The sequence below is a fragment of the Oxyura jamaicensis genome, chromosome 4, assembly GCF_011077185.1.
Source record: "Oxyura jamaicensis isolate SHBP4307 breed ruddy duck chromosome 4, BPBGC_Ojam_1.0, whole genome shotgun sequence".
Taxonomy (NCBI): domain Eukaryota; kingdom Metazoa; phylum Chordata; class Aves; order Anseriformes; family Anatidae; genus Oxyura; species Oxyura jamaicensis.
This window is the reverse complement of record NC_048896.1, coordinates 18,052,481-18,078,819: the sequence shown is the minus strand read 5'-3', so window position 1 is coordinate 18,078,819 and position 26,339 is coordinate 18,052,481. Positions and strand designations below refer to the sequence as shown.

The following is a 26,339-nucleotide window of genomic DNA, read 5'->3' as shown; positions in this document are numbered from 1 at the left end:
CCTCCTGTAGGTAATAATGGATTACCTGGCCCACCTGGGCCTCCTGGACCAGTAGGACAGAAAGGCGTCAAAGGTGAAGCAGGCCTGCCAGGTCCACCTGGAAAAATTGATCCAAAACAGCTAGGAGCAAAAGGAGAAAAAGGCGAGCCAGGTGTTCCAGGTACAGAATTTTGCATGTGGGTCTAGCAAAGTGGTTTGTCTTGTAGAGAGAGATGAGTGACCTGTACCTAAATCCATTGTAGTTCATTCTTTCTTACAGAAAAAATACTCAGAACAGGGAGGTGGAGTAAGGTTCTCTTAAGTTAGGCTGTCCTTTTAAGGGGTTCTATGACCAAGGTACTCTGTGTAGGCACTGAAGTACTCTCACCAGGATTGAGTCTTCTAGATATTATTCTGAAGCACAATGAGAGATCGCTGTCATGGCTGCTGCGCTAGCTGCATTCCTGCTGTCTCTTAGGCCACTGGGGCTTTGCCTTGTAGGATGGACTTGCAGAGGTCATCTGCTCATGTATCACCCCCACATTCTCCCTTTGGGTGTGCCTGTAAACTCTCCCTCAGCTGAGCAGAATGTCATCTCTGTGTGTGTCACCTCAGGATGCTGGTTAAGCCTGGAAGGTTTTCTGAGTTCACTCAAGTCTGTTTTCTCTCTGGCTTGTGTTTCAACTCCCCCTCCCTTATCCCCCCAAGTGTTCTGATGTCTCCTTTGACTCTAATTTTGTCTTGAGAAGAGTAAAAATATTCTACCCTTGAGAGAACCAGAATGCCCTTCTCTAATGTTGGCCCAGCCATGATTATGCTAATTTATCTATTGTATTAATTTCTGCGAAGCCTAGGCAAGCTCCTAAGATATCTGCCTTTTTATTTTTTCCTCTGTTAAGTGAGAGCTGTAGAGGGCAGACTTAACTATGACTTCGGGGCAGCACAAATTTATTGTATGGGATTAAAACCACATGGTATCTGTAAAAATCTGCCAAAATACCTGCGTTACATTTTGTAATAGTTCAATCCCAAAGTGCTTTTGGGGTAGTAATGTAATTAAAGATGTATATAAATAATCTGAATGAATATACAGAGGTTAGCATGGAGTCTGCTCATCCAAAAAGAGTCCCTTCTGAGTGAATTGTATTAGCATTAGTCAAAAAGTTGCTTTTTCCCCTACTTACAGAATGTTATTTCCATTTTGTAGTCATTTTACACTTTCCAGAAAGAGTATGTTTTTGTTCTGTGCTACTTCTCCTTGCCAGAACTAGGGGGAATTATGCTTACTGAAGAAAGATCCCTATTTGGATTTTTATTCACACATGTAAATATCTGATCATCTAGCAGAAAAACAAATATACAGTAGAAGTAGTAATAATAATAATGAAATATATGTTTTTCTTTAAGGTATTCCTGGTCTATCAGGGCAGAAAGGTTATCAAGGTCTCCAAGGCGACCCAGGACCACCAGGACTTAGTGGTCCCCCAGGTGCACCAGGGTTGCCAGGTAAGTAAACCAGGTCTCGGATAGCTTTGCTATGTAAAAACATTTCATGCATTTTTATACCAGGAGACTGGGGTGTTAATTCAGGCATATCTAAGCAAAGCATAAGGATTTACACTTAGAGCTGCAGCACAGTTTTGGGCTGTTAAAATCATTATCCAAACAGCATGCCTTGAGCTCTTTCCTCCTAAAAGACATTAGGACTATCTGTAGGATGACTGGATAAGTGCTTGTTGCTTGAGTAAGCAACATGACTGCGGGATTTGCCATCAGGATGTGCATGTTCTTTTTACCTTCATTTCCTACCTTGGTAATCATTATACTTGCACTTTGCAAATGGCCGATTGAATGTATTTTAAAGGCTCTCTGGATGTCGCATCTTTGCTTTCAAGAATTGCAGGTATCAAGAAAACAAATTCTGTCTTGCAGTGTTTTTTCCTACAGCTATCACACATGATCTGAAATCTTGAATCCTTGCTTACTATGTCTGATGTAGGTCTTGCTCTAAATACCTTGTTGCCCTTTGGGAATATTTTTTTTTTACCATCCAGGACTCAAACTAGTTAGAGCATTGTAGGTCACATTTAATTTCCTAATAAAAGCTCCTGAATACCTACTGCAAATGAGGAAGAGATAATGTGTTCATTCTGCAAAACAGTTCACAGGAGACCAAGTCACACTGGTACTAAATTATTTCAGATGGTTACTAAATCACTGACTGAGATATGACCCATTTCATCAGACTAATCTTCAGAACAGAGAAGTTGTCCTGTCCTGGCACAGAACTGAAGAAGTTTGAAATTTCACTACAAATGGAGAAAAAGAATGTAGAAGAAGTTTGAGGCCTAAACCAACTCAAAATCCATTGCCTTTGTAATTAGATGGCAGGCATATTTGTATGACAGCACATAAATATTGGAAATTTTTAATTATTGTCATTAATTAACTAAACCCACAACTTTCCTAGGCATCAAAGGAGACACAGGGCTTCCTGGGCAGCCAGGACCAACAGGACCTCCAGGGTTAAAAGGTGCCATGGGAGAGATGGGCCTTCCAGGTTAGTTACCAGTCTTGTATTTTACACCATCTTGGCTAATGCTTTTCATTTATATGATACAAAGGTGGACCTGCTTGTGTGCAGTACCTAATAACATGCTTGAATGGGAATGCACGTGAGGAATATCAAAGTCCTGTGTATACGTTGTTAAAGTAGTACATAAGAAATTGGAAATACCCATTAAAACAGAGAATTCAAATAGCTCATATATTGTAAATGTGTATTATTTTAAAGTGCTTGCAAAAGTAGAAGCAGAATTATCTACGTCTTATAATTGTCATCTTCTCATTTCTCAGACTCCATTCTATGAAACAGTTCAGAAAAAAAATGATAAGCCTAGCTTTTGGTAGAGAGATATCAGATAGAATGATAACAGGGGAAGGACGAAGTGAATTCATTTCTTTAGAAAGGCTGCTGAAACAAAACTTTCAATTTCTGAGGATTCTAGTATTAAATCGTACCTAGGTAGTAAAAGGAGATGTTCGGAGTTGTGTAAATTAAGAATGAAAAAAGAAATCTTAGAGGTGTAATGAAAAAGCTGTGAGGGATTTTAAATAATTGTTTTAGTTTTTTCAACAAGAAAAGACAGCACGCACATTCAGTGTTCAAAGTCAACCAGTGATATTGTTCGTCCGTTCTAGTTCAGTTGATGGTTGATGAGTGCGTATAATTTGAGTGACTTCTCTAAACCACTGCAGAAGTTTGTTTATGTTTATAAAACTTGCATCTTATATTTTGGACAGGTCCCCCAGGGATTAAAGGCAGCCAGGGAATAGCAGGACGTCCAGGGCAGCCTGGGCCTGCTGGATTTCCTGGATTGAAAGGGGAGAAAGGTGACCCTGGACTTTCAAGCATTGGTATTCCTGGTCTCCCTGGACCAAAGGTACGTTTACAAAATTCTTCAATAGAAAATTAAATGAGAAAATCAGATTCTCTGTTGATTTTTTAACTATATTTTAGCATATGTTATATATAATGATAAATATGTATATAAATGTATTTATAACAAGCAGGATTTCCTGTAGTCAGTTATCTTCAGGTGGGAGCAAAAATTTCTAATTTTACTGGTGAAAACATTTATATCACGTTTAATCTGGTTAGAGCAGAAGACTGTTTGCCAGACCTTCCAACTTGTGTTCAGTTAGTAGCCTGGTTTGCATTGATACCTGCTGACACTTCCCTATATCATCCTTTCTGTCACCCACAAAAAAGTGACAGAAACGGAGTATCTAGTAGACTTCACTGATACCTTATAACTGATGTTGAATAGCAATTAATTTAGCAAAAACAATGCATGATTAAAGTTCCACAGGTTTCCTTTTTATTTCTGCATTATCACAGGGTACTGCCTAATCAAAGAACCTTGGCTTCTTAAAATGTGCTGCTTATTTTCCAGCTAGTGCCATGATCCTCTCAGTTTTGTTTTGAAAGTAGTTCTGATGCTCTAGGGGGATTGTGCAGCTTGGGCAGAGAACAAACCACAATAGGGAGTAGAAGATTGCTTTCAAATCCCTGCAGCTAGGTAACTAACAGGTGGCATTAAACCTGTTGAAAATGTTATGTGGGTCTGTCAAGACTGTCAAAAGCAATAGACCAACCTTTTGGTGGATTTTATAGAAGACCAAAGTTCTCCTGGCTTTTGTTCATTTTCTAATTGTCACATACATCATTATGTGTAAATTCAGAGGTGAGGCCATTTTTCTTCTACTTTAAAATGCTTTTAGTTAATTACTGTTCATTCTGGTCAAACATACACATACTGTACGAAACGTTGGTAACCCAAATAACCTTTAAGATTTAACATTTGTTTATGGCTAAGGTATTGTCAAGGGTTTTTGAATGTCAAACTTCCAAAACATCTAGGAAAGCCCAGCAGATGAACTGGCATGTGAGCATAACAGTGTAGAATTAAATAGGAATGCATCAGGATTGCACAGGTGTGTGCAAAATAATTTGACTTTCCTTTCTCACTTAAATCATCACTAATATGAAAGAGCTAGAAAGTGCTTGGTTCTCTTAATAGAAGTTAAAGATTTGCTTAGGTGAAAGCTCTGCTGGCGAACTGAAAATGTTGATACAACATTGAGGTGCTGTATGATGGAGATACAGCAGTGACGTTCTTCTGGTTACATTCAAAATTAAACTCCACTGACAAAGACTTAAAAATCTGGCTATTCTGCAAGAAAAGAGAATAATTCTGTTTTGTGGTGGGTTTGTTGTTGTTTTTAAATGTATGCTCCTTTTGAAGAAAAGCTATGATATGGTATATATACAAATGGAAGGGGGAAACTGTTAACGTCTTTGCATATGCTATTTGCAACTCATTTTTTGTGAGATTGTTAACATTAACTGGATATAAGAAAAAATGTGCGCAATACAATGGTGGCCTTTTTGTTCCCTTTAAGACTGGGAACGTACAAAAATAAATTACTCATCCTACAAAGACTGGCTCTCATATTTCTGCTTAATATTTTCCAGGGTGATCTTGGTTTGCCTGGATACCCAGGTAGTCCAGGCAGTAAAGGTGTAGCTGGAAATCCTGGTTTGCCTGGACTGCCAGGCAATCCAGGTGCAAAAGGAGAGCCAGGCCTTCCTGGATTCCCAGGTAATTCTGAACAGGATTGTGTTGTGTTTTTTGTTTTTTTTTTTTTCCCTCTTCCTCTTTTAAATTGGTGTATATATATATCTAAACACGGTGGGTAATTGGTGGAGGGCTGCAGCTTCTCTCAAAAGTTTCTAGCAATCTGGTGTTTCTAAGCTTTGTGCTGTTGGAACTGTCACTCCAAGTGTAAGTGTGTGAATGCATCACTTCAGACTGCCTTCTGAAATCACCCATCTGCTTTGAGGGGAGGTAATAGTTGTGTGAGCCAACGCTTTCCAGTCCCTGCAGTGGTTGTATTCTCCTCTCCTGACCCACAAAATACCTGTGTTTGGCTCTGTTTTTCCTTCATGAATCAATAAAGAGAAAAAAGTGTAATCAGGAAAACTGGGCTTTTTATCGTGTTTATTGTCTAAAAAAATGTTCTAAAGAGAAATCTTTCTGAAGCATAATGAAGTTAGGCTTTGTACTCTTCTCTGGAAATATTAATAGAGATTGTTCATGGATGATATATGTCAGTTCTTTCACTTCTCAATTTACTGATATCCTAAATATAGCTTAAAAAGCAAGGTTTTTGCCTATGCTGCATTTGCAGCGATAAAGGCTGTTCTGCAAGCATGCTTGAGCTTTCTTGAACATAGGAAATCAGGGAATTTATAATAGTGTAGTCATGGCAGCAAGAAGCTTAGCAGAAAACAAAACCTGGCCGTGAACCTGAAAGCGTTTAACCTGTGCTTCATGTCATGCCTGAAAGACTGTGTCAAAATGGTGCATTCAGGCACTACCTGGATTGGGCTCAGATGCCATGCAGAGCAGACAGACATATTCCAACAGGTTGATCGTGTTTTCTGCCTCCCACTCAGTTCATGCTGTAGGGGTAAGAATCAGTTATAAATACTAAGGGCATTTTTCTTAAGATCCTTTTTCAATAAAGGAAAAGAGGACTGGGGAAGGACTGGCCAGCCATAGTTCATAACGCCTGCACTTTTTGTCAACAAGCAATACTTGGCTCTAGAATGGTTATTTTCTAACAGACTGCCAGACTGACTCTGTCCTCAGCCACTGGCACTCAGCAATTAAGAAGAGTCTTCAAAGTAGCAGTAAGGACAGTCCTAGTAGTACGTTTTGTTTCTGTACATCCTTTGCTTTATAATTCATCTCCTTGATCAGCTCTAAATCTGCAAAATGGGCATAAATGCAGTATCTCGATACAATTAGCTGATTTATTGCTCGGGGCATCTCAGCTTATAGTCTTTCAAAATCTGCTAAAATGCCAATTTTTTAATTGAAATGTCTGTACTTTACAGGCACGCCAGGAATTCCAGGACCAAAAGGTATCGAGGGGCCTCCAGGTAACCCTGGTCTGCCTGGACCACCTGGGCCAGTAGGTGAGCATGAGCAGTGCTGCAGAGGTCAGCTGCTTCTGTGAAAAGCATACCACATGAAGCCACTTCCTTTCTTTTTTAATGTGGTGAAAATGTATCTGTGTGTACATGGATGCTCAAACACCATTGTGCACACTCATTTCACTGAAATGAAACAGAAAAGAAAGAAGTTTGAACTTGTTTGTCCCAGCTTTTGACTGTTGTTGTAATCATACCATAAGCCATTGAAGCAAGTAGCTAACTGTTTCAGTATTTACCAGCTTTGTTTATGTATTCCAGTGGTCTGACCTCTTTTTATAGGGGAAAAATTCCAATTTATGCTAAAGAAAAGCTTTATATTATTTTTAGTCAACTGCTTAACAGGCCATGGGCCTAAATGTCTTTTCTAAATTGTCAGGGGAGAGAGAGAGAGGTTTTAATTTTAAGATTACACACTTGGAAATTTGATATTACATTGTCACACTTCCAGATTCAGGGGATGTGTTTTATTTTATTTTATTATTTTATTTCAGGTTAGCCATTACTGTCCTAATGTGTTGTATAATCCTTAGGTGATATTGGTCGTCCTGGCCCTCCTGGTCCTCCAGGGGAAAAGGGTCAGCCTGGTCGAGACGGCATCCCTGGACCAGCTGGTCAGAAGGGCGAGCCAGGTTAGGTGTCCTTTGTTCTTGTTTTCTCCTCTTCAGTCTCCGCTGTGACATCCTGCTTTCTCCATTCCATTTTCCATGTAACTACCCATGCACCTTCAAAATTGCTTCTGTGGTTCCCAGCTGCTGAATGGTTCACAAAGGATGCTGCCAAGTTGCCTGTGAAGCACAGGATGAGAATTCAAACAGCTCTTGGATTTTTATTCCATGAATTCAGCATGAAGCCTTATTCTTGTATTCAGTGGTACCTGTACTGCTTCAGCTCAGTTACAGAATGAACTAATGGCCTAACGCCTGCCCTAAAATGAGAACCCCTACCAGAAATGCAAATGTATTAAACCACAAAGTCTGAAAGAGCGTCTTGGGAAGGGAAGGAAATATTTATGAAAGTCACAGATACATTTTGAAGTAAAATCTCTAGCTTTGGTATGGACTCTGGGAGTAAATAAGAATCCTGATAGTCTCAAGTAATCAGAGATTTAGACGAACTGCACTTTCATCCTTTGCAGCCTTGTATTCCTATACCTGGAGACTTGAAAGCTAAATGTTCATTATTAAATGAAACTGTCTCTTTTCAGGTCTACCAGGTTTTGGGCGCCCAGGACCTCCAGGACTCCCAGGATTATCAGGTAGAGTTTCTTGCTGTTCTTTGTTAAAAAAGGTGAATGGAAATTGTCTGTACACACACACAAAAAAGACGTTTCTTCTGCAACAAAAGAATATAGAAAAGAACTTTTTTTTTTTTTTTTTTTTTTTTTTTCCCCCACGGGAGATCATTTTCAGTTAACCAAGGTAATAAAGACACTCATTAATGAGTTGAATTTTGTAACTTAGAATTATGCAGACAAAATAAATCCACCCAGGACAACTGAGTCTACTGCATTTTGTGGAACTTTGCTGATCTGTCTCAATAAATAAAGCATTCCTAGACCAGGTGGCAAATGAAGCTGCTTTGGAAATGTCCGCTATAGTTTCAAAAGCGACTTTACAACCTAAGTTGTATTACTTTCCAGTAGCATTACTAAATTCCCTAAATGTATTTGAAAATCTTGCACGTCTTAACTTTCAGTGGTGTCTCCAAAAAATAACAAAGTCTTAATTCTCACAGATTTCTTTGCAGGTATTTAAAGCTCATGAAAAGTATTGCTTGTAGGTTCATAAACTCAGAAGATGATTATAAATTACAGTGTCACTGAGAAGTAAAGTGAGACTTTGTAAAGATCTTTTAATGTTTCAAAAGCTATAGCACTTTCTCCTGCAAGAATTATTGGCCCCAATTCTTTTCTGAATTTGTTAGTTCGATTTTTATACTTTCTCACTCCAAAAATGAGATGAGATGTGGCCAGACTTGCACCTTCTTAATCAAGAGAGAGAAATAGCTCTGCAAACTGACATTTCCACGTATCGGTTTGTAACAGTATTCATAAATACAGCTGTTTGGTTTTACAGGGCAAAAAGGTGAACTGGGGTTACCTGGCCCACCAGGACCACCTGGACTTCCAGGTCTGAAGGGAGAACCAGGTTTCCAAGGATTCCCTGGCCTACAGGGCCCACCGGGTCCACCGGGATTACCAGGGCCACCTCTGGAAGGTCCTAAAGGTAGCCCTGGCCCACCAGGTGTTCCAGGAAGACCAGGTAAGAGTGTGATCCATACCCATCAACATCTGCCAGTACTTTTGCATTTTGCTGCTAGGTTATCAGTGCTTAGACTTTGTCCATTTATTTAGATGGTAAGTTCAAGCCTCATGGCATAGGTCTTAAGTGTTTATGGGCAACCAGAGGATTTTGTTGCCAAAAGTGACAGTATCTAAAAATAAAACATCCTCAGTTTCTATTCGTTTCTGATACCTGGCAGCAAAAACGTGTTTTAATAAATGTGAGATTCTCCGCATGCTGTCACAGAAATCATCTAGCGAGCACGATACCGACTTTTGAACATCTGATACCTTTGCTGATCATGTGACAATCCTGCAAATGTCATCGCACACAAAAACCAAAAGTAACAAATCCATCATTTTAAGAGTCATGAAAATCAAATTCACGTTAGCATCACAGCATGATCAAATTGGATAGCTGCCTCTTCATCCTCGGGTCATGTAACATAAGTCATTGCTCCATTGTGTCATGTGGCTCCCATGGATTCAGTGCACCATCATGCTGTGTTCATCTTTCCATTCCATGTTTGCATTTTGTTCCTGCACCAACTAATTCTGGGAATGAAAAACTCACCATGCTGAGTTAACATAGCTGAGCAACTTCCTTGCTTGTTTTAGAATTTGATTTTTGTCATAAAATGTTTGTTTGCCTCAATTTATTTGCATTCTCAAACTCTGACCTCAGATTTTTCTGTTGTTCAAAGATTTGTTTGGGGAAAGTCAGTTCTGAGCTAGTGTATTTGTAAAATAGCTGCCACACGTGTGTTTTTCACTTTAGATATCAAGGGATAAATTAGTTTTACAGTGAACACTTGGGAAGAATTTAAGATTCCTTTTTTTTTTTCCTCAGGCTTGATTCCGACACCTTAAAAAATAAAAAAACAGTAAACCAGCTAAGCATCTCCTGATGTTTAATAAAGCTACTAATTGAGATTCTACGCTCTGCTGTTGTAGCATTGTTGTTTTTCTGAAGCTTCTCATCCTGTTTACAGCTCTCTGTATAAATTGGGTGGTTACTGACTCAAATTGAATGGGGAAGCTGAGGAGTGGTGGTACTCATTTGGTGTAGTTTTATGAGCATTGGGGGAAAAAAAAACAACAACCAGTGAGGTTCTGCTCAGCCATGTTCTCTCTCTTTCTCTTTCTTTCTCTGATTTCCATTTTTGTTGCATGTAATGAATAAAGTAAAGCATTTGTTTCGCTCAGTTATGCGTGAACTAATGTGGACAAACCAAACTATTATTACAGTTCTGGTACCATCAGCACACTAGCCTTTTGTTTCAAACGATAACACAGTCTATTGTTGAAATGCTGATTTTTGTAACGTTTCAACATAAGGCAGCTAGTCATAAAAGCAGTTGTCTGGCTGTCAAATTACTCCCCTTCCAGGGACATAAATAAAAACAAAAGTTGTATCCATACACTGTTTGTTGTTGACTTCTGGGCATTTTCTAAGATTAGTAAAAGCAATGAGGTCAAACATGGTAAAGCGCTCTGACTTCAGCTGGGTTGCCCCTAAAACAAATCTGGATAGATGGTGTTGGGAAGGATTGATTAATCAATGATAAAATGAAGTCAATTTCCAGGGCAACATACCATTGCTGTTATTCCATATGTCTAGTTTTCACTGCAATGAATAATAATAGTTTGGTGTTTTGCATACTGTATGTAAAGGAATATTGAGCTAAATCTAAAAAGAAAGGTTTAGTTGAATATGTTAGTTTGTTGACATTTCTAACAATTTTGATGTTTTTCCCTTGTTCTAATGATGACCTTGGTGAACTCTGACCCCCTACTCCCAGGTCCCTCAGGTTAGCCCCTTAACTCCAAAATAATAACTTTGCATGAAGATATGATGTATATACTTTTTTAGTGTCTAAATGTAGATATGCTGAGTCATTTTTCATACGTACCTTTTAATTCATGGTAGAACAGAAGAGTTTAGAGCTAGCTTTCAGACTCTTCCTCCATGTTGTTGTAGGACTGGAAGGACAGTGTTTCCCATGATGGAAGGTCATGTCATGTGGGTCCAGATTTGGAAGGCTTTTAGTGTCCCTGACTGTGAAATTTGTTTTAGCCTATTTATTCCCAGAGCAGCTGAAAAAAATAGACTATTTTTCCTATTTTTAAAGCATATTGTGCTGTCCTCCTGTGCCAATTTATACAATTGTGTTTTGCAGCTTAGACAAATGACAGTATGCATTTTTTGTAACACCTGCTGCTGTTGATTTTGGATACTCTGAAGTGACATAAATGAATTAGGTGCTTCTATACCAAGAGGCTCCAGAGGAAAGTTATACAGAGCAACTGTAATGTTTTACATTCCCAATGTAGAGCGTTTTAACCTTACGTTGCAGAGAAATCCTGGTTAGAGGATTGGCACATGGTTAGAGGAAATGAGGAAAGCTCTTGCTCTACCATTTATTTAATGAAAATGAAGCACACAGCCCTCTCCTCCATACCACTAGGGAGGAGGAGAGGAGGAACCAGGAGCAGGATTGGCAAGAACATGGTAATTTTCACAAGCTTGCCTTAATTTTACAATATCAGCATGTAGTACAAGCCAGCTCTTGGGAAGACTCCACCATTTATGTCTAGATTAAAAATGACTTGGCATATCTACTTAATAATGCAGTCTTCAAGTTTTGCTATGATGATTTTTAGGAAGGAAAGAACTGTCAGTGGAATTCCATAAAGGAAGATTTTAGCATGCTGTCTTAAGCACTGTGAGGTATCAAATGTGGTAGCCCCTGATGTTTCAGACCTAAATACACATTTAGCTTTATGAAATCATTGGGGAAAAAAATATGGCTTTACCTTTTAACTAAATCATGGTCACACAAGCAGTACCCACACTTTCAAGGAAGGCTCCCATTATGGTATGCGGAGAGGAACTTACCCATTGCTTCATATTTTGTTCCACCCTGTGACCGTACCCAGCCAGCATTCAGTAATTGACACGCACAGGAGACACTGATAAATCATAGCAAAACTTAATCTAACAGTAAAATAAAGTTTATGAGTACTTAACAGCAACAATGAAATGTCCATGTCGTTATTTTTAACAGCTGTATTACACCTATAGTATTTAAAATGATTTACCAAATATGTAAGAAATAGTGCACCAAGGTAAACCTGATATGTATTTATTGTAGTTTTTAGCTGTAAATTGCATGGTTATACACTCATATATTTAAATCATTTCACTGACATGAAAGACGCGAGTGGGACAGGAGCCATATTAATACTAATTATATTAATATTACATATTAAGTCAGGAGCATGGTAGGGACCAGCAGCTTACATTTAAACCATTTTTCTGAGGATGTTATCACATGCCATTTTCCATAACTTTAAACAGGTAAATTAGCATCTTGGGGTATTTTTATTAAGAAAAAGTAATGCCAACAGTAGACGACAAATTACGAATTTGTTAATTCCCCCGTCTTTTTGCTGATAGCATTTGCAGCCCTTTTGATCCATATCAATTCTGCTTACTGTTTTGGGGAGGATATATGCCTACTCTTCAGTCCTAGAGTTTTATTCACAGTTAGTTGACACTATTACCTGATTGGTAGTGTTAAGTCCCTGTATTAATCACACTTCTGTCCTGCCCAAAGCATTTTTTTTTCAAAAATAAGCTGTCATTCACAATTTCCCTGTGTATTTGCCAAGCTCCAGGCCCCGGGAGTGCTGAATATTGTCAGTGAAATGGTTACATAGCCTAAACCCCATTGTGAGTAGGACTAACCAGTGGCAGGCCTCAGCTGTAGCATTAAAGCAATAACACATTTAGTAAAGCTTTAAGTTTGCCATTAAATGAAGTGTCAAATTAGTCTTAGTAGAGCCTAGTCACCAGAATAACTTGTATCTGAAAATACGTACTGTTGTGTACTCATGTATGGTTTTATGCATGCATGTGGATTATATTGTAAATACAAAATATGCTGGTGAAATGGGTTGATGTGTAGTGTATATGCTGTCATCTGTACTATTTCTAACTAGTAATCTTGTTTTGTACTGTGTGATGTCTGACCCTTCTAACATCGATCATTGGGCTTTGGTGAACTCTGATCCTTCCAGGTCCTCCAGGTTAGACTCTTAACTCAGTCAATTTATTTTACTGCCTTGCATTTGATGTAAGAGAAACGGATGTTTTCCTGTAATTCTGCCATTAGTTTTTTAAAGACTGTGGTTACCCTGCAAGATTGTATGTGTTCGATTAGCATGCCTCAGATGGTAACCTGTTATTATTTGCATGTGTACAGTACTGGACTGGTTTAAAAGAACAAAATGAACACAAAAAACTCTTGCATGATGGGACTTTTCTGTAGCTGAAACTGCAATAGGATATGTGTGAAATACAGTACAAAATGGCTCTTATTTTAAAAAGATATTTTTGGAATGAATTCTACACTCAGATTTGCATGCAGAAATACAGCTCATCAGATTTATCCACCGACCATAGACCATGAGGGTTTCAAAGGACATTTTAAATTCTTAAGAACTGAAAATCTAGCACACTGCTAAATGTTACTAGATTTGTTGTACTATGGGGGAGAATGTCTTGGTGCTGTCCTGCAAAGAGATCGTTTTGTTAATCCAATTATGAGATCCAACTTGTAAAGTGTTATTAGCCGTTGCTGCACTTGCTTACAGTTTGTTTCGCCACAAGTTGCTTTCTATTTAGACGGTGGCATAAAGATGGGGCCTCATTTTCCAGAGCTCCAAATACCTAGGTTTCGTTTAAAACCACTCCTTTCTTTTGGATTAATTTGGCCGTTTCAAAGGGAAAATTTTTAAAGACTGGCTCAGTTCCTCTGTTGGATTTACAGAGCATAATTCTACTAAAGATAGACAAATCAGCTGGAGGGAGGGTCACTGAGCAGAAGGTAGTGCCCCCAACTCCAGTTAGTATTCAGGCAAGACGGAATGAGGGGCTTCCTGCTGCCCAGCAGTCAGTAGGCAGCATATACGAGGCTCCTCAGCAGGTATTACACATTCCAACAGCAAAAAAGCAGCAATATTTTACATTATTGAGTCTGTTAAGAGACAGTGAATGCAATGCAGGTTAGCGGAGGGGATATTTGTACCATCTAATTTGGGGTTTCTTGGCTCCTACTAAAGCCAGCTGCCTGGTCACTGGTAAGCCTCTAGTGCAGGTGAGTTGCACTGCCTTCCAGAGGGACCTGCTCCTCTTCATCAGCTATACCAGCAGGCCTGGTTCCTGATTTGGGTAGTACAAATAATCCCTCTATTTGTTTTCCCATTAGTTTATTCTATCTGAATTCAGCATTGAAATATAAATGGGAAGTCAAGCCAACTTTATTTTTTTACACTGAAGGCACAACCCTGGGGAGAAGTTGACAGGTACTGACGTGTGCATATTTGTTCCACAATGTCAAGGTTCGCCAGGCCCAGAAGGTCTGCGGGGGCCACCGGGCAGTGGAGGACTTAAAGGGGAAAAAGGGAACCCAGGACAGCCTGGCCCACCTGGCCTGACTGGTCAAAAGGGAGATCAAGGACCACCTGGACGCCAGGTAGGACAAGAAATGGTTTTCTGTTAGTTTGTTTTTAAATGTAATAAAAACTGAACGTGTTTGGGTGGAACATGCATTTTACTGTGGTAGAAGAAAAGCCAAAATGTGGTGGTAACTAATATCCTGCCACGTATCAAGATGGGGGGGGGGGGGGGGGGGACCCTTACCCTTCATTATCCCCCGGTACCTGGGCAGATTTTCCCCATTACATTCCCATTGCAGCTGTTCACATTCCAGTGTTCTCTGACAGCACCTGCTGCACCAGGCAGGGAGCAGGCAGAATGCAAGGCCTCAGCCCTCCAAAGCACTACTTAATGACCCAAAATGTGCTTATTTGTCCCCTAGCCACAGCTTTTATGTTTTTCTGAAACTACTGGAGAGATGAGTGAATAACGTGAAGCTGTTCTGTTCAGGGGGATCCTGGTCGTCCTGGTCTGAATGGAATGAAGGGCGATCCCGGGGTTCCAGGCGTTCCAGGATTCCCAGGTATTTAACTACCATTTTAAGTGAAAACCTCTAGATTCAGTAACAGCCCCTCAGGGAGGAAAGAAGCCTTATTTTGGCCATTCCTGCAGCAGATTTTGTAAGACAGCAAGTTCCTTCACTGTGTGACCATATGAATTTGATGTTTCAGGTATGAAGGGTCCCACTGGACCTGCAGGACCTGCTGGCCTCACAGGCAGTCAAGGATTACCAGGCCCACCAGGTAGCGTTGTTGTCACTTTGCTCCCTGCTGGTAGATGTTGTTACGCAGATGTAGGACTGTGTGGATCTCAGCCAGCAATGGCAGTAGTTAAGAGAGCAACAGCTTAAACAACGATTCCAGGCTATAACTTTTAGCCCTACAATTAATCCTACTGTATTTTATACTCTGTGTCCAGTCTACCTGGATTAACCCCTGCAGAGATGTCTTTTGTGGTGCCACCAAGAGCACTTTTTTGCCTTTCATATACAATTACACTACTCTTTGTAGTGATAGAGCTCTTGGCTGCTGACTTTGCAATAAAGAATAACAGAAATAGTGTGCTACTGCAACCGTCTTTAATGCTCTCTTCCTCCTTGGGTTACTTTCTCTCAGGTCCCCCAGGTTTACCAGGTACCATTGGACGAAGCATTGTTGTCAAAGGTGACCCTGGTCCCCCAGGTCCTCCAGGACAGCCTGGGTCAAAAGGGCCACCCGGATTGCCAGGACCACAGGGATTGCCAGGTATGGTTCTAGGTGGCTGCAGGGAAAACGACTAAGCAGTACAGCTGACTGCAAGGTGCAATGTGTGTCACTTAGCATGGGCTGCAGAGACAAGTTACTGAATTCAGGAAGAGATAATCAAAAAATGTGGGATTGTAGCACATACATCTGGTTTAATGGTCTGCTCTTGTCTAGTGTATCTTGAAGAAACAACAGTTGAGCCCTACATAGTTTAAAGATTTCTGTAGTGAGATTCATTTCACTTTCTCATTTGCCTCTTCTAGGTCCAATTGGTGTACCTGGTGATCCAGGCAGAGATGGTCTCCCTGGTTTTGATGGTCCAGCAGGACGTAAAGGAGAGAGAGGTCTTCCAGGCCAACCAGGTACTGCTGTGTTTGTCCTGTGAGGCCCACTGGAAAAAGATGTGCTCCCTGTTTAGTGCGGGCTAATACTGGGAAGCAAGATTTGCCTCGTGAAACAATAAAATAATAATTTTGGGATTTGCTCAGTGCAAAAATATGATGCTGCTGCACACACTTTGGTTTGGAACATTCTTGGAAATCAGCACATTGCTAGTCATTGCTGAGTAATACTGTAGAACACTTCATTTTAAGATTAAAGGCATCCCCTTTGCAGCAATGATGGTGAACAGCAAAACATGAGCAAAGTAAGAAACAGAAATGAGAGATTAGTGAAGTAACTTTCACTGTACAAGGAACTTGTGAATGGGGAAAATCAGACTTAACAAAGGAAAGAATTTAATCATGCAGAGATCAAGCTGTCATGCAGCCACTGTTTAGGATTACTCATTTGAGGAAAGAAATCAAATTCAGCACTGGAACAGTTTTCTAAAGCAGAAAATGCATATCAGGGTAGTTCTACATTGCAGCTTGGGAGAAAAAATATTAGAATTTAAACAATTAAGACAGTACAAAAATCCACAATGCTTGTTTTCTTTTTTCTCTGAATACCTCTATGAAATCTGTTAACATTATTTTAAGTGAAAAAACAAATAATAATGATCATGGGATAAAATAGTCTAAATATTTGTAGTTATACGTTCTGGTATTTTTGTTGTTCAAGAACAAATGCCTTTTCTGATACTTTGTTCAGTCATATGACTTTTCTTGGCCTCATTCAAGATTATTGTAGCCCATTTCCACTTTTTGTCACCTACTCCAAAACTGAGACCAGCTTTTCTGTTCATTTTGGTGGGCTTTAGCTCAGGTGTTGTCAGAGCATGTTCCAGTGAGAATCGCTTCTGTTCGGGCTCTGCAACCTATTTTGTGATTTTGAGCAAGATGTTTCAGCTTTATCTTACCAAGCTGCACAGGCAGATGAGTAGGTTTTGGATTTGGGAAGCTGCTTTGGACTTATTTCAGTGGCTGCCATGTCCATTGCAGTTGTTATCTTAGTGCCTCACAACTCTGAACATATTTAACTTCACAATGCCCCTATGATGCCAGAAAGTTGCACTGTTACTTTATAATTAGTTTATGATTTGACCAACCTCATCAGGAAAAAAAATGGTTTAAGGAAGATGGTGTTAGCTGATACCAGGGTCCCCCAACTTACAAGCACCATAATCACTACACCATTCTTCCTTTCAGAACTACATCATTCCGGAAAGAGCAAGAAACAGTGTTAATAAAGACTATGTTGTGTTTTTCTTCTATGAATAGGTTCACGAGGAATACAGGGCCCCCCTGGTCCTGATGGCTTACAAGGCCCACCTGGGCCTCCCGGAACAGCCTCTGTTGCTCATGGATTCCTTATAACTCGGCACAGCCAGACTAGAGATACACCACTTTGTCCACAAGGAACGTCAAGAATATATGATGGATTCTCTCTTTTATATGTGCAAGGAAATGAGAGAGCTCACGGCCAGGATTTGGGTGAGAAATGTTGTGTGCTGTCTTTAAGGGGAAAGAGGTTGTAGATGTTTCTTCCAATGTTCTGGTTTGCTGAAGAAATGACCATCCTGGAGTTTACTTAAGCGAGGATGGGGAATGCATGCTAAGATCTACTGCCTCCAGAAGCTGTGCATAGTAATTCAGGATGAAAGAAGAATGTAAACCAAATCTGCGAGTTTTTTTCCCTGCATGTGACAATTTGATAACACATGCTGTGCACACAGGTGAAGAAGAAGAATACACAATTACTGTTCTTGAAAAACTGCAAAAAAAAACAGTGAAATTAAAACTTTACTGTTGCATTTTATGTATCTTAATGTTTAGGTACTGCTGGGAGCTGCCTTAGACGTTTTAGCACCATGCCCTTCATGTTCTGCAACATCAACAACGTTTGTAATTTTGCATCAAGGAATGACTATTCCTACTGGCTATCAACTCCAGAGCCAATGCCAATGAGCATGGAGCCACTGACTGGGCAGAGCATTCAGCCATTCATTAGCCGGTGAGACAAAGCAGGCTATCACAGGCTCTTTTTTTAAGCATCTAGATAAATAAATAATACGTCTTAACCACATGTTTCCAGCCCGCATGTTGGACACTGGGAGATTAATGTCGTGTTTTGCTTCGGGAAATACTGGGAAAAGTCTGTTTTTAAGTGTCCATTGTCTCAAAATGCAGATCCTTAGAGGCTGAAATGCTCTGAGAGCTTTTCTCGCCCGAGGAAGTGTGAGTGCGGTATCATTGTGAACAGGAAAGAGAACATGGGAGCCAGCAGCTCTAGGATGAAGGCATTTACCTGGGGACTTGGAGCTTCCACTTTTTGTTTCAGGAACTGCTGCTGTATTTTACCCAGTGTTGTTAGTGGAAATAAAGGCAGATCTTGCACTCAGAACTAGGGTCTTACTGCAGTTATAAGATACGTTAAGAAGCTGAAATCTGGATTAATAGAACAGCCCCTAGCTGGCTCGTTCTCCATTTCCCTGTGTTATAACTCTAAATAAAGCATGCATTTTAATGTCATGTTTCTCTGATACTTATTCTGTGTCCAGGTGTGTTGTGTGTGAAGCTCCTGCTATGGTGATAGCTGTCCACAGTCAGACCATTCAGATTCCTTCGTGTCCTCCAGGCTGGGACTCCCTTTGGATCGGTTACTCTTTTATGATGGTAAGAATTACCTCCCACTCCAGAAGTGACTATTACCTCTTTGTGTCCTCAGCTAGGTGCTTTAGGACTTTCTGTTAAAATCAAGTATGGTCGTCATTAGAGAAAGCCTTTACCTTCAATTACTAACCTTGTTAGCCAAGATTAATAACAATTTTCCAGGATACAGAGAGCAGAGTAACTAATAATGCTTTTTAAGTCCTGCCCTTGTAAGGGTATTTATGGAGGTGTCTGGTGTCACAGCATCTCAACCAAGAATGAAAAAACAGTGGATTTTCTAGCATTTGAATGCTATGCTATTATTTTTTAGCTCCTACTCTAAGCTTCTTGTGTGCATGTGCATTTCTTTCTTCCCTACTACCTCAGCACACTAGTGCTGGAGCAGAAGGCTCTGGACAGGCCTTGGCGTCGCCTGGATCCTGTTTAGAAGAATTCCGCTCAGCTCCATTCATCGAGTGCCATGGTCGTGGCACTTGTAACTACTACGCCAATTCATACAGTTTCTGGCTGGCGACTGTTGAAGTGTCAGAAATGTTCAGGTAAGAAAACCTGTTTCTTGTATAGTGCTTTATTCCAGACTTAAATCTTTAGAAAGCAAATTTATTCCTAAGATCAAAAGAGATGTGTTTACAGGGGATTAGGGAAAGAATTTGTTTTGTTTTTCCTTCCCACAACCAGTTTTTCAAGTGTGTGCTAGGGTAAGCCTTTTATATTATGTAAAAACTTGTGAGGGCACATCGTTTTGGAAGGAGTCAGATTCTTTGTAAGTCAACTCTTAATTCATATTTAGTAGGACCTTCTCTGAGAGTAGTCTGACTGTAGTGACTGTAGTCGAGCCTAAAAGAGTGATTTTGTTGTTGTTTTCTTCTTTGCATGCCTTTAAATAGACTGAAATATTTAAACTTGAGGGGAATCTATTCTCAGCCCCAGGGCAAAATCAACTGTACTTAAAACTTTCAAGGTAGATGGTCATATAACTTGTTTGAAGGAGGTTCCATACTCTCCCTAGCAAGCATTTTTTCCAGTACTCTATAGAAGGATCAGGACACCACTGGCTTTTCTGCCATCAGGATTTCAGTTCCTCCAGATTTTCCCTTTCTAATTGATCAGCATTTTCATTTTTTTCTTTGAAAAAGCATCTTCTTTCATAGAATAAAATGCTACTGTTTTGTTTGTGTAGCTAATAAAAGCCTCACAAATCTTTCCACTGCCACCAAATTGGAAAATGTAGCCTTGTGGTACAGGACTGGCAATGTGCACAGTCTTGACAGGGTAGTAGTGGCCTCTAATTGGGTTTTGTGTAACAATTACACTGTAATATTTGATGTACATTAAGTAATCGTCACCAAGTTTTCAGGGTAGTTTATTAGTGATAATTCACTGGTGAAAACTGCCTACCAGTAATTACTACGGACCTTTGAATGGTCTCTACCATTTGCTGTCAACCCAGAAATTCAACTTGCCTTATTGAGACAAAAAATCAAGAATTGCCTCTTATTCTGGGTGAACATCCACATTACATAAATATGTTACATTGCTACCTCCTACCTTCTACAGAAGAAAATTACTTGTTAAATTCATCCCTTAAATATACAAATCTCACTGTAGCAGTGTTTCTTATGGACTGTTACAATACCCTGCATCTGAGGAACCACCGATTCCAAATGCATTTTTCATGAAAGGGGGAAAGTACACTATGGCCCCCAGAAATTCTGTCTCTAATGTACAAAATTTGCTTTCTACTCAATTGAGTATTCATCTGTGCTCTGGTCCATCACATGCTGGACTGAAGTAGTTGATTATAGCATACCTTCTGCATATGGGGATACCGGACAAAACTGAGCTTCTGTCACCTGCTGTGAGGATATCCAGAAAAATCCTTAGATACTGGACTAATTCCCAATTATGTGCTTCCGTTTTACCTTCAACTTTTAAATTAAGCAGAAGTTTAAAGTTACAGTTCTGTTAACAAAGAAAAAGCTAACCTAGCCTTCCCTTTTTGTCTGTCACCCAGTAAACCTCAGTCAGAGACACTGAAAGCTGGAGACTTGAGGACGCGTATTAGTCGTTGTCAAGTTTGCATGAAGAAGACGTAACATCTTGGAGGATGTTTTGTAAAACAGTTGAAAATTCCTAAGATGCACTGTCCTCCAGCTGTAACAATGGTGCTACTGTGCAGAAAGAAAAAAAAACAAATCCAAACTGTTTTAACCACGCAAATTCAAGTGTACCTCACTCGTGCCAAGCTAAGGGTTGTTTGGTACGTATTTGACAACAGGACTAAGATGAGAAGAAAGAATTGACCTCTTGGAAACAGAAAAGAGGCTTGAGGTTCACAAAGGATCAGAAGATGAAATTTTTCATTTCTCTCCCTGTACCAAAATGGCACCTTTTTGATCTACCAAGAGAATAAAGAAAACCACAACGCACTGAGTATGTTTAAAATAACAAGACTGCAGTTTTGAAAAACATTTTTCATGGTGCTACTAACCCTACTGTATCCCAGGTTTTTAATATGAAATTTTAAGCTTATTTCTCTGTAAGTAATGAAATGTGTATATTGTGTAAACACCTTTTTAGCTGAAATTTTCAGTCATTTAGAAACAAACCAGACTCAGATATGAAAATGCTTATGTCTAAAGTTAAAATATACAGCAGTATTTTATTATAAAATTTGTGGTACGGAGAGAATTTACACCTCTTACACCTACTTATTCATTCAATATTTCATTTCCTTCCTCAGTTGCCAACCTGTTGTATTTAGGGAAATGCACAATTATCCTGAAGTCATTTTGATCAGGGTTTTAAATGTTAATAATGTACACCATGCTATCAGTGGTTTTATTTGTGCTTAGAGAGCCCAATCCACTTGAAAAGTTTTTGTTTTTTTTTTAAATCTTGTGAAAATATGTGAAATGATTAGCCATATACTATATCCTTCTATTCTGAATAAAAGTCACATTCACGTTTTAGTAGTAATCAGTTTGGTTCAACAAAACCTGTTCCTTGGGAACATCCAGTTACCAAAGCATTTAAGATTATGCTTACATGAAACCTCTCTTTACTCTGAAGTGGTGTCACACATATTATCCAGAATAGTGTACGTGCTAAGAAACCTGAATAAAATAAAGCGTAAACTGGTGGAAATTATCTTTTCCTATTTACAGATTAATCCTTTCCTTTGATCTTACGTGACTTTATATTCAACCACAATGTATTCACAATATATAGTAACTCTTGTGTATGTACAGTTCACATAAGGCCTTGAAAAATGGTGCATGCAGTTCCTTGTCTCTGAAGGCATTCTGTAAGAATCCTACTGTGTATGTCTTGGTGTGTCACTACTTGTGCAATAGCTGAAAAGTGATCACTTTTTGTATGCGTAACTGTCAGTGCTGCTTCATTTCCATTTATATATAAACAGAGCTCCGTAGCCAAAGCCAAGACTATTTTTCAAGTGTTGATACTTTTAATATTTCTGTTGTTTTAAATTGTCACCTCCACTAGCCATCAATACAACTTAACTTGTGAATTAACATACAGCTTTATACAGGTGAAGTATGTGTGTTTATATTGACTACTGTTACGTAATTTATCTGCTAATGGCTATTCACCCTTACCTTTCAGTTGTCCTTGTAAACCTGGAGCATCAGAAATCTTGTTTTATGCATGTTTGAAAAAAGACATAGGACTGGTGACTTACCAGGTGGCAGTGATTTTTGCAATGAGATTGGTGCTGATTTCAAAAGCTTTCAGGTATGAAACAGATTATTTAGTTTAAAATGCAAAGTCATAATAGCTTTATCCTTTTTCCATTAGCTGCAGTTACCTATGTGGGTAGATAATGGCCTACTCAGCAATGTGCAGCTTTCAACTTAGTTTACTTTGGTTTGCTGATGCACATCACAATAAATGGAACCTGTTGCTATCTCCAAGCCAAGAACTTTGTTACCAAAGCTAAAATAAAATGTTATGTCTCTGGTAAACCCAAGCCCATATCTTACCACCGGCTCCTCCTCAGAAGTGTAAAATAGGAGCCTATCCCTAGCCCCAGAAAACAGAATAGAGGCTAAGTTCAGACAGTGCCCAGGGTGAAGAGCTCTCCTGAATCTCTACCAACTCTACCTGTCTTGCCTTGATTGCATTCACAAGGAGCTGTGTTCATATATTGGGACCTGGGAAAAGTGAGAACGTGTTTGTTCTAGTACTGCATCAATGGTGCTGTTTTCTAAGATTTGGGCCTCTTTCACAGCCTGTAGAACAAAACCTACTGAATACTGACAAGACAGGAGTTACAATTCCAATCTAACATAGATAGCGTGCGGAGCAGCTTGTCTTGTGGCAGCTTTAGCTCCCAAAGCTGTGAGATGACCACAAAAAATGAGAAGCAGCTACACTTCTGACAGGTATGTTCTTTGTTCTACTCCTGCAGCTCCCACCTTGACTTAGAGAACAGTGCTGAACTTTAATCAACTTTAGGCTGAGATTTCTCAAAGAGCTAATTGTGATTTTATTAAGAGAAAAGTAGTGTAGAGCAGAAGGAACATCTTTTAATTGAGACATGCAGTAGAGACTAAAACAGTGCTCGCTTAATTCCCACCACAGTCTGTGCCTTAGAACAGGCAAATCATTTGACCTGTGTTAGATCTGAGTTTCTCTTCTATAAAAGAAAGCATGGTTATTATTTTCTGCCACTTCTGGACTGCTTAGACTGTAAGCTCTTTGGGGCAGAGACATGTCTATGTGCAACATTGAAGGGGACCTCAACTGTTGACTGGGGCCTCTAGGTGCTATCCATCAGTATATACATATTAAACTACAGGTAAAACCTTGTGTTTGCAGATTTGTTATTTGAAAAGTAATTCTTTTGACCATGTAAAGCGTTATAGTCTTCAGCCTAAACATGATCTGGATCAGAACCCCACTTACTCAGCTGTAGTTAGGCTTTCTTCCTGTAGTTTGATTCGTTTTTAACTAAAGGTTTTATTCTCTTTGCTAGGTATGTAAAACCAGTCTGTTTTAACGTGATTGCATTTGTAAGCTCTAGGGGGGAAAAGACGTGCACTTTAGCCACTCGAGGGCACCATACAGCTTTCAAAGAAAGCTAGAGAAGAAACAGGACCGAGTTCCTGGAAGCACCTGCATCAGCAATGACTTATTAAAGCTTGCTGGAAGGGGAGTGCACTACCTCTCCTTTCTCACTGCCCCGTTCTTCTTTGAAAGCTTCTTGCAGAATGGAGTTAAAGATGCTCTGCTGCCAGTTGCAACAGGGCTGATTAGTTAAAAATGCAGCTTTCTAAAGGAACACTAGCGTGCAAATCCTCAAACCCAGTAACCTTATGCATAACAAGAATGAAATTCTGCTTAAGACAGGCTATTCAGGAGCTTCCTTCACTCTAATAATTTCTACTACAGGCCATGACTAAAAGGGAACTGCTTCTTTCAACCTCAAATTCATATATAATGCAGAACTTAAACTTCTGAAAGAATTCTCCAATCAGTCTATAAATTAAGGTGGGCACACAGAGCACTGCAGCAAGATTTGAAATACATTGAACTAGGCTACTGCGTGCAAACTTTGTGCTTTAGAAACTCTTAACCATACAGCTTTTTGTCCTCAACTGTAGAGGTCGGTCCCTCAACAGCTAAGGATTTCTTGTCTCTAAGGCAGAGGAAGTACCAATTTTAGAAAGCAATTTTAGAACCTGAGTGATTTTTTTTTTTTTTTATCTTGCAAGTAAGAAAGGCCAAAGCTCCAAAATTTGATCTTTTGCATTTTCTATGCACTTTTCTATCCAGATGATGTATTTTGTAGCATGTATTTCACAGGTTGTTTTGCCAGCTCCCTGAGTCAGTGCGGTGCCTGCGCTGCAGGGAAGTGCCATCACAGGGGCACCGAGGGAAAGCTGTTTTGCAAGACTTAGGAGCGTGCTGCTGTGGACACCATTAGCTGATTTTTTTACAGTTCCTTCCCAGAGAAGTTATCCTTTAGACAATCCAGCGATGTTGTTGGACACAAACTACTTCTGCTGCTGTGGCTACTTCCACTAGGCGTGCAAGCTGGGCATTGTGCAAGACACAGCAATAACTTCGTCTTTTCAGGGCAGTTTAGGGACAAAAAGCAGGACACTTGCTAATGAAAGGCAAGAGCAGTAATTAGCTCAGGGGAGTAGTAGCAGCGTTCTGCATTTTAATACATAGGATAAGTATCTGGAATTCTTTGCTTTTGAAGAAAAGATTATTAACTCAACCCACGTGCTGCAGACTGGTGACCACTGCCTAAGAACAGCCCCAGCTGGCAACAAGGTCAAGATTAACTGGTTATTAAAGCAGACAAACTGCTGGCTGTGCTGGAGGTGCTCACTATAGCTCAAGGGTGGAGCACAGCCCAGCAGCTACAGTGCCAATGAATCGTTTCTGTGCCCACTGAGCTAGAATTTCCTGAGTCAGTCTCTATAGCTTACAACTCTTCTTTCAAATGCAATTAAAATCTTTTAAAATAATTTAATTAAAGATAAATTAACTCAGTATCTCAGAAAGAAAACCAAGGAAATGAAGGAACTGCCTGAGCTTGGGGTGTTCCTCTCACAAAAGGGAGGAAAAAGGAGTTCTTACCCCCCAGATATATGCAGCAAGCTCAGGGCTCCTGCTCTCCTCCGAGTTGTTCCTTCGTGACCCTTCATGGAAAAATTACAGGAGAAAATAATTTATGTTTGAAGGAACACTATTGCTACAGCCAAAAGAGGATACAGGGATGGGAAAAGTAGAATATAAGTCATATTGCCTGGTAACTCTGAAGTGGTCCTTCTTCCCCTGTAATTTCTCACTGCCAGATACTTATTTCCAGTACCCTATTGCTCGAGGAGATGCAAGGTCCACTGGAATTGGTCAATGTATTTCAAAACAAAGCCTTTTAATGTCTCTTTTAGTCACTACCTTCAAACTGAGATAAGAAGTCGTACTGCCTTCTGGTTTTAACTGAGGGCTTTCATCATGCTTCAGAAATGGTGAGTTCTGTCAATGATTCACCCAAAGGAGTTTGAAAAATTAGTGCAAAACTGCATTCCCCTCCTCATCTCCCCTCCTCAGCCTTCCCCTTCCCCCCCTCCCAAACCACACCCCCCCAAAAAAGAAAAAAAAAAAAAAACCACCACCCTCCAGCAGTTAGCTGACTTCAGGTCTGCTGAGTCTTTCAGGCAAAGGTCTCTTAAAGCAGTTATTGTGAGACTGTTGCAACGATCTTGACAGTGTTTGGCTAATTGTCACTGTTTGTTTACTGCTGGCAGGGCTGCCTCTGCCATGTATGAGAAGTCCTGGTTTCCTTCTCTTCCCAATGCAGGCGACATGCTATAAAATGAGGCCCTAAGTAAGGGGGCTGGTTTAGTTGGAGAAAACCCTATTCTTACAGCAAACTTGACTTTTACCGAGTTGTTTTAATGCGGTATTCTGAATAACAGAATAAGGAGGAAATCAGGTGTTTTTAAAGAAAAAAAATCCAAGGCATTTCAAAGTAATTGCCCACATTTGTGAAAATAAAATAAGGTCACATCTATGGATAAAAGCTCTTTCTATATCGAATTGACGTATTGTTCACATCAGGAAGAATCTGAAAAGGCACCACACTTTATAGATATTTTTCAGCTTAAGCACAGTTGTTTGTACAAGTGGGTACGCGACCCGAAATTACGAGATCTATATATGTTTTGTTTTTACA

At 39.7% G+C, this 26,339-nt stretch overlaps 1 protein-coding gene across 6 annotated transcripts in view; it reads left to right on the top strand.

The window, feature by feature from the left end:
* COL4A5 (collagen type IV alpha 5 chain) overlaps window positions 1-23,466 on the top strand; it is an 86,535-nt gene extending 63,069 nt beyond the window's left edge. For 3 of the 6 annotated variants that reach the window (XM_035324636.1, XM_035324635.1, XM_035324640.1), the window contains 21 exons: window positions 11-160; window positions 1,387-1,485; window positions 2,450-2,539; window positions 3,283-3,422; window positions 5,018-5,144; window positions 6,446-6,526; window positions 7,075-7,173; window positions 7,749-7,799; window positions 8,620-8,805; window positions 10,628-10,636; window positions 12,909-12,917; window positions 14,232-14,365; window positions 14,779-14,851; window positions 15,000-15,071; window positions 15,444-15,572; window positions 15,836-15,934; window positions 17,234-17,446; window positions 17,789-17,966; window positions 18,514-18,628; window positions 18,992-19,164; window positions 20,640-23,466. In XM_035324636.1, coding sequence (XP_035180527.1) covers window positions 11-160; window positions 1,387-1,485; window positions 2,450-2,539; window positions 3,283-3,422; window positions 5,018-5,144; window positions 6,446-6,526; window positions 7,075-7,173; window positions 7,749-7,799; window positions 8,620-8,805; window positions 10,628-10,636; window positions 12,909-12,917; window positions 14,232-14,365; window positions 14,779-14,851; window positions 15,000-15,071; window positions 15,444-15,572; window positions 15,836-15,934; window positions 17,234-17,446; window positions 17,789-17,966; window positions 18,514-18,628; window positions 18,992-19,164; window positions 20,640-20,721 — 2,309 coding nt within the window. In that variant the 3' untranslated portion in view covers window positions 20,722-23,466. The remainder of the gene's footprint in view (window positions 1-10; window positions 161-1,386; window positions 1,486-2,449; window positions 2,540-3,282; window positions 3,423-5,017; window positions 5,145-6,445; window positions 6,527-7,074; window positions 7,174-7,748; window positions 7,800-8,619; window positions 8,806-10,627; window positions 10,637-12,908; window positions 12,918-14,231; window positions 14,366-14,778; window positions 14,852-14,999; window positions 15,072-15,443; window positions 15,573-15,835; window positions 15,935-17,233; window positions 17,447-17,788; window positions 17,967-18,513; window positions 18,629-18,991; window positions 19,165-20,639) is intronic. The other 3 variants (XM_035324639.1, XM_035324638.1, XM_035324637.1) reach the window with 2 other exon arrangements.
* The last annotated feature ends 2,873 nt before the right edge of the window (window positions 23,467-26,339 follow it).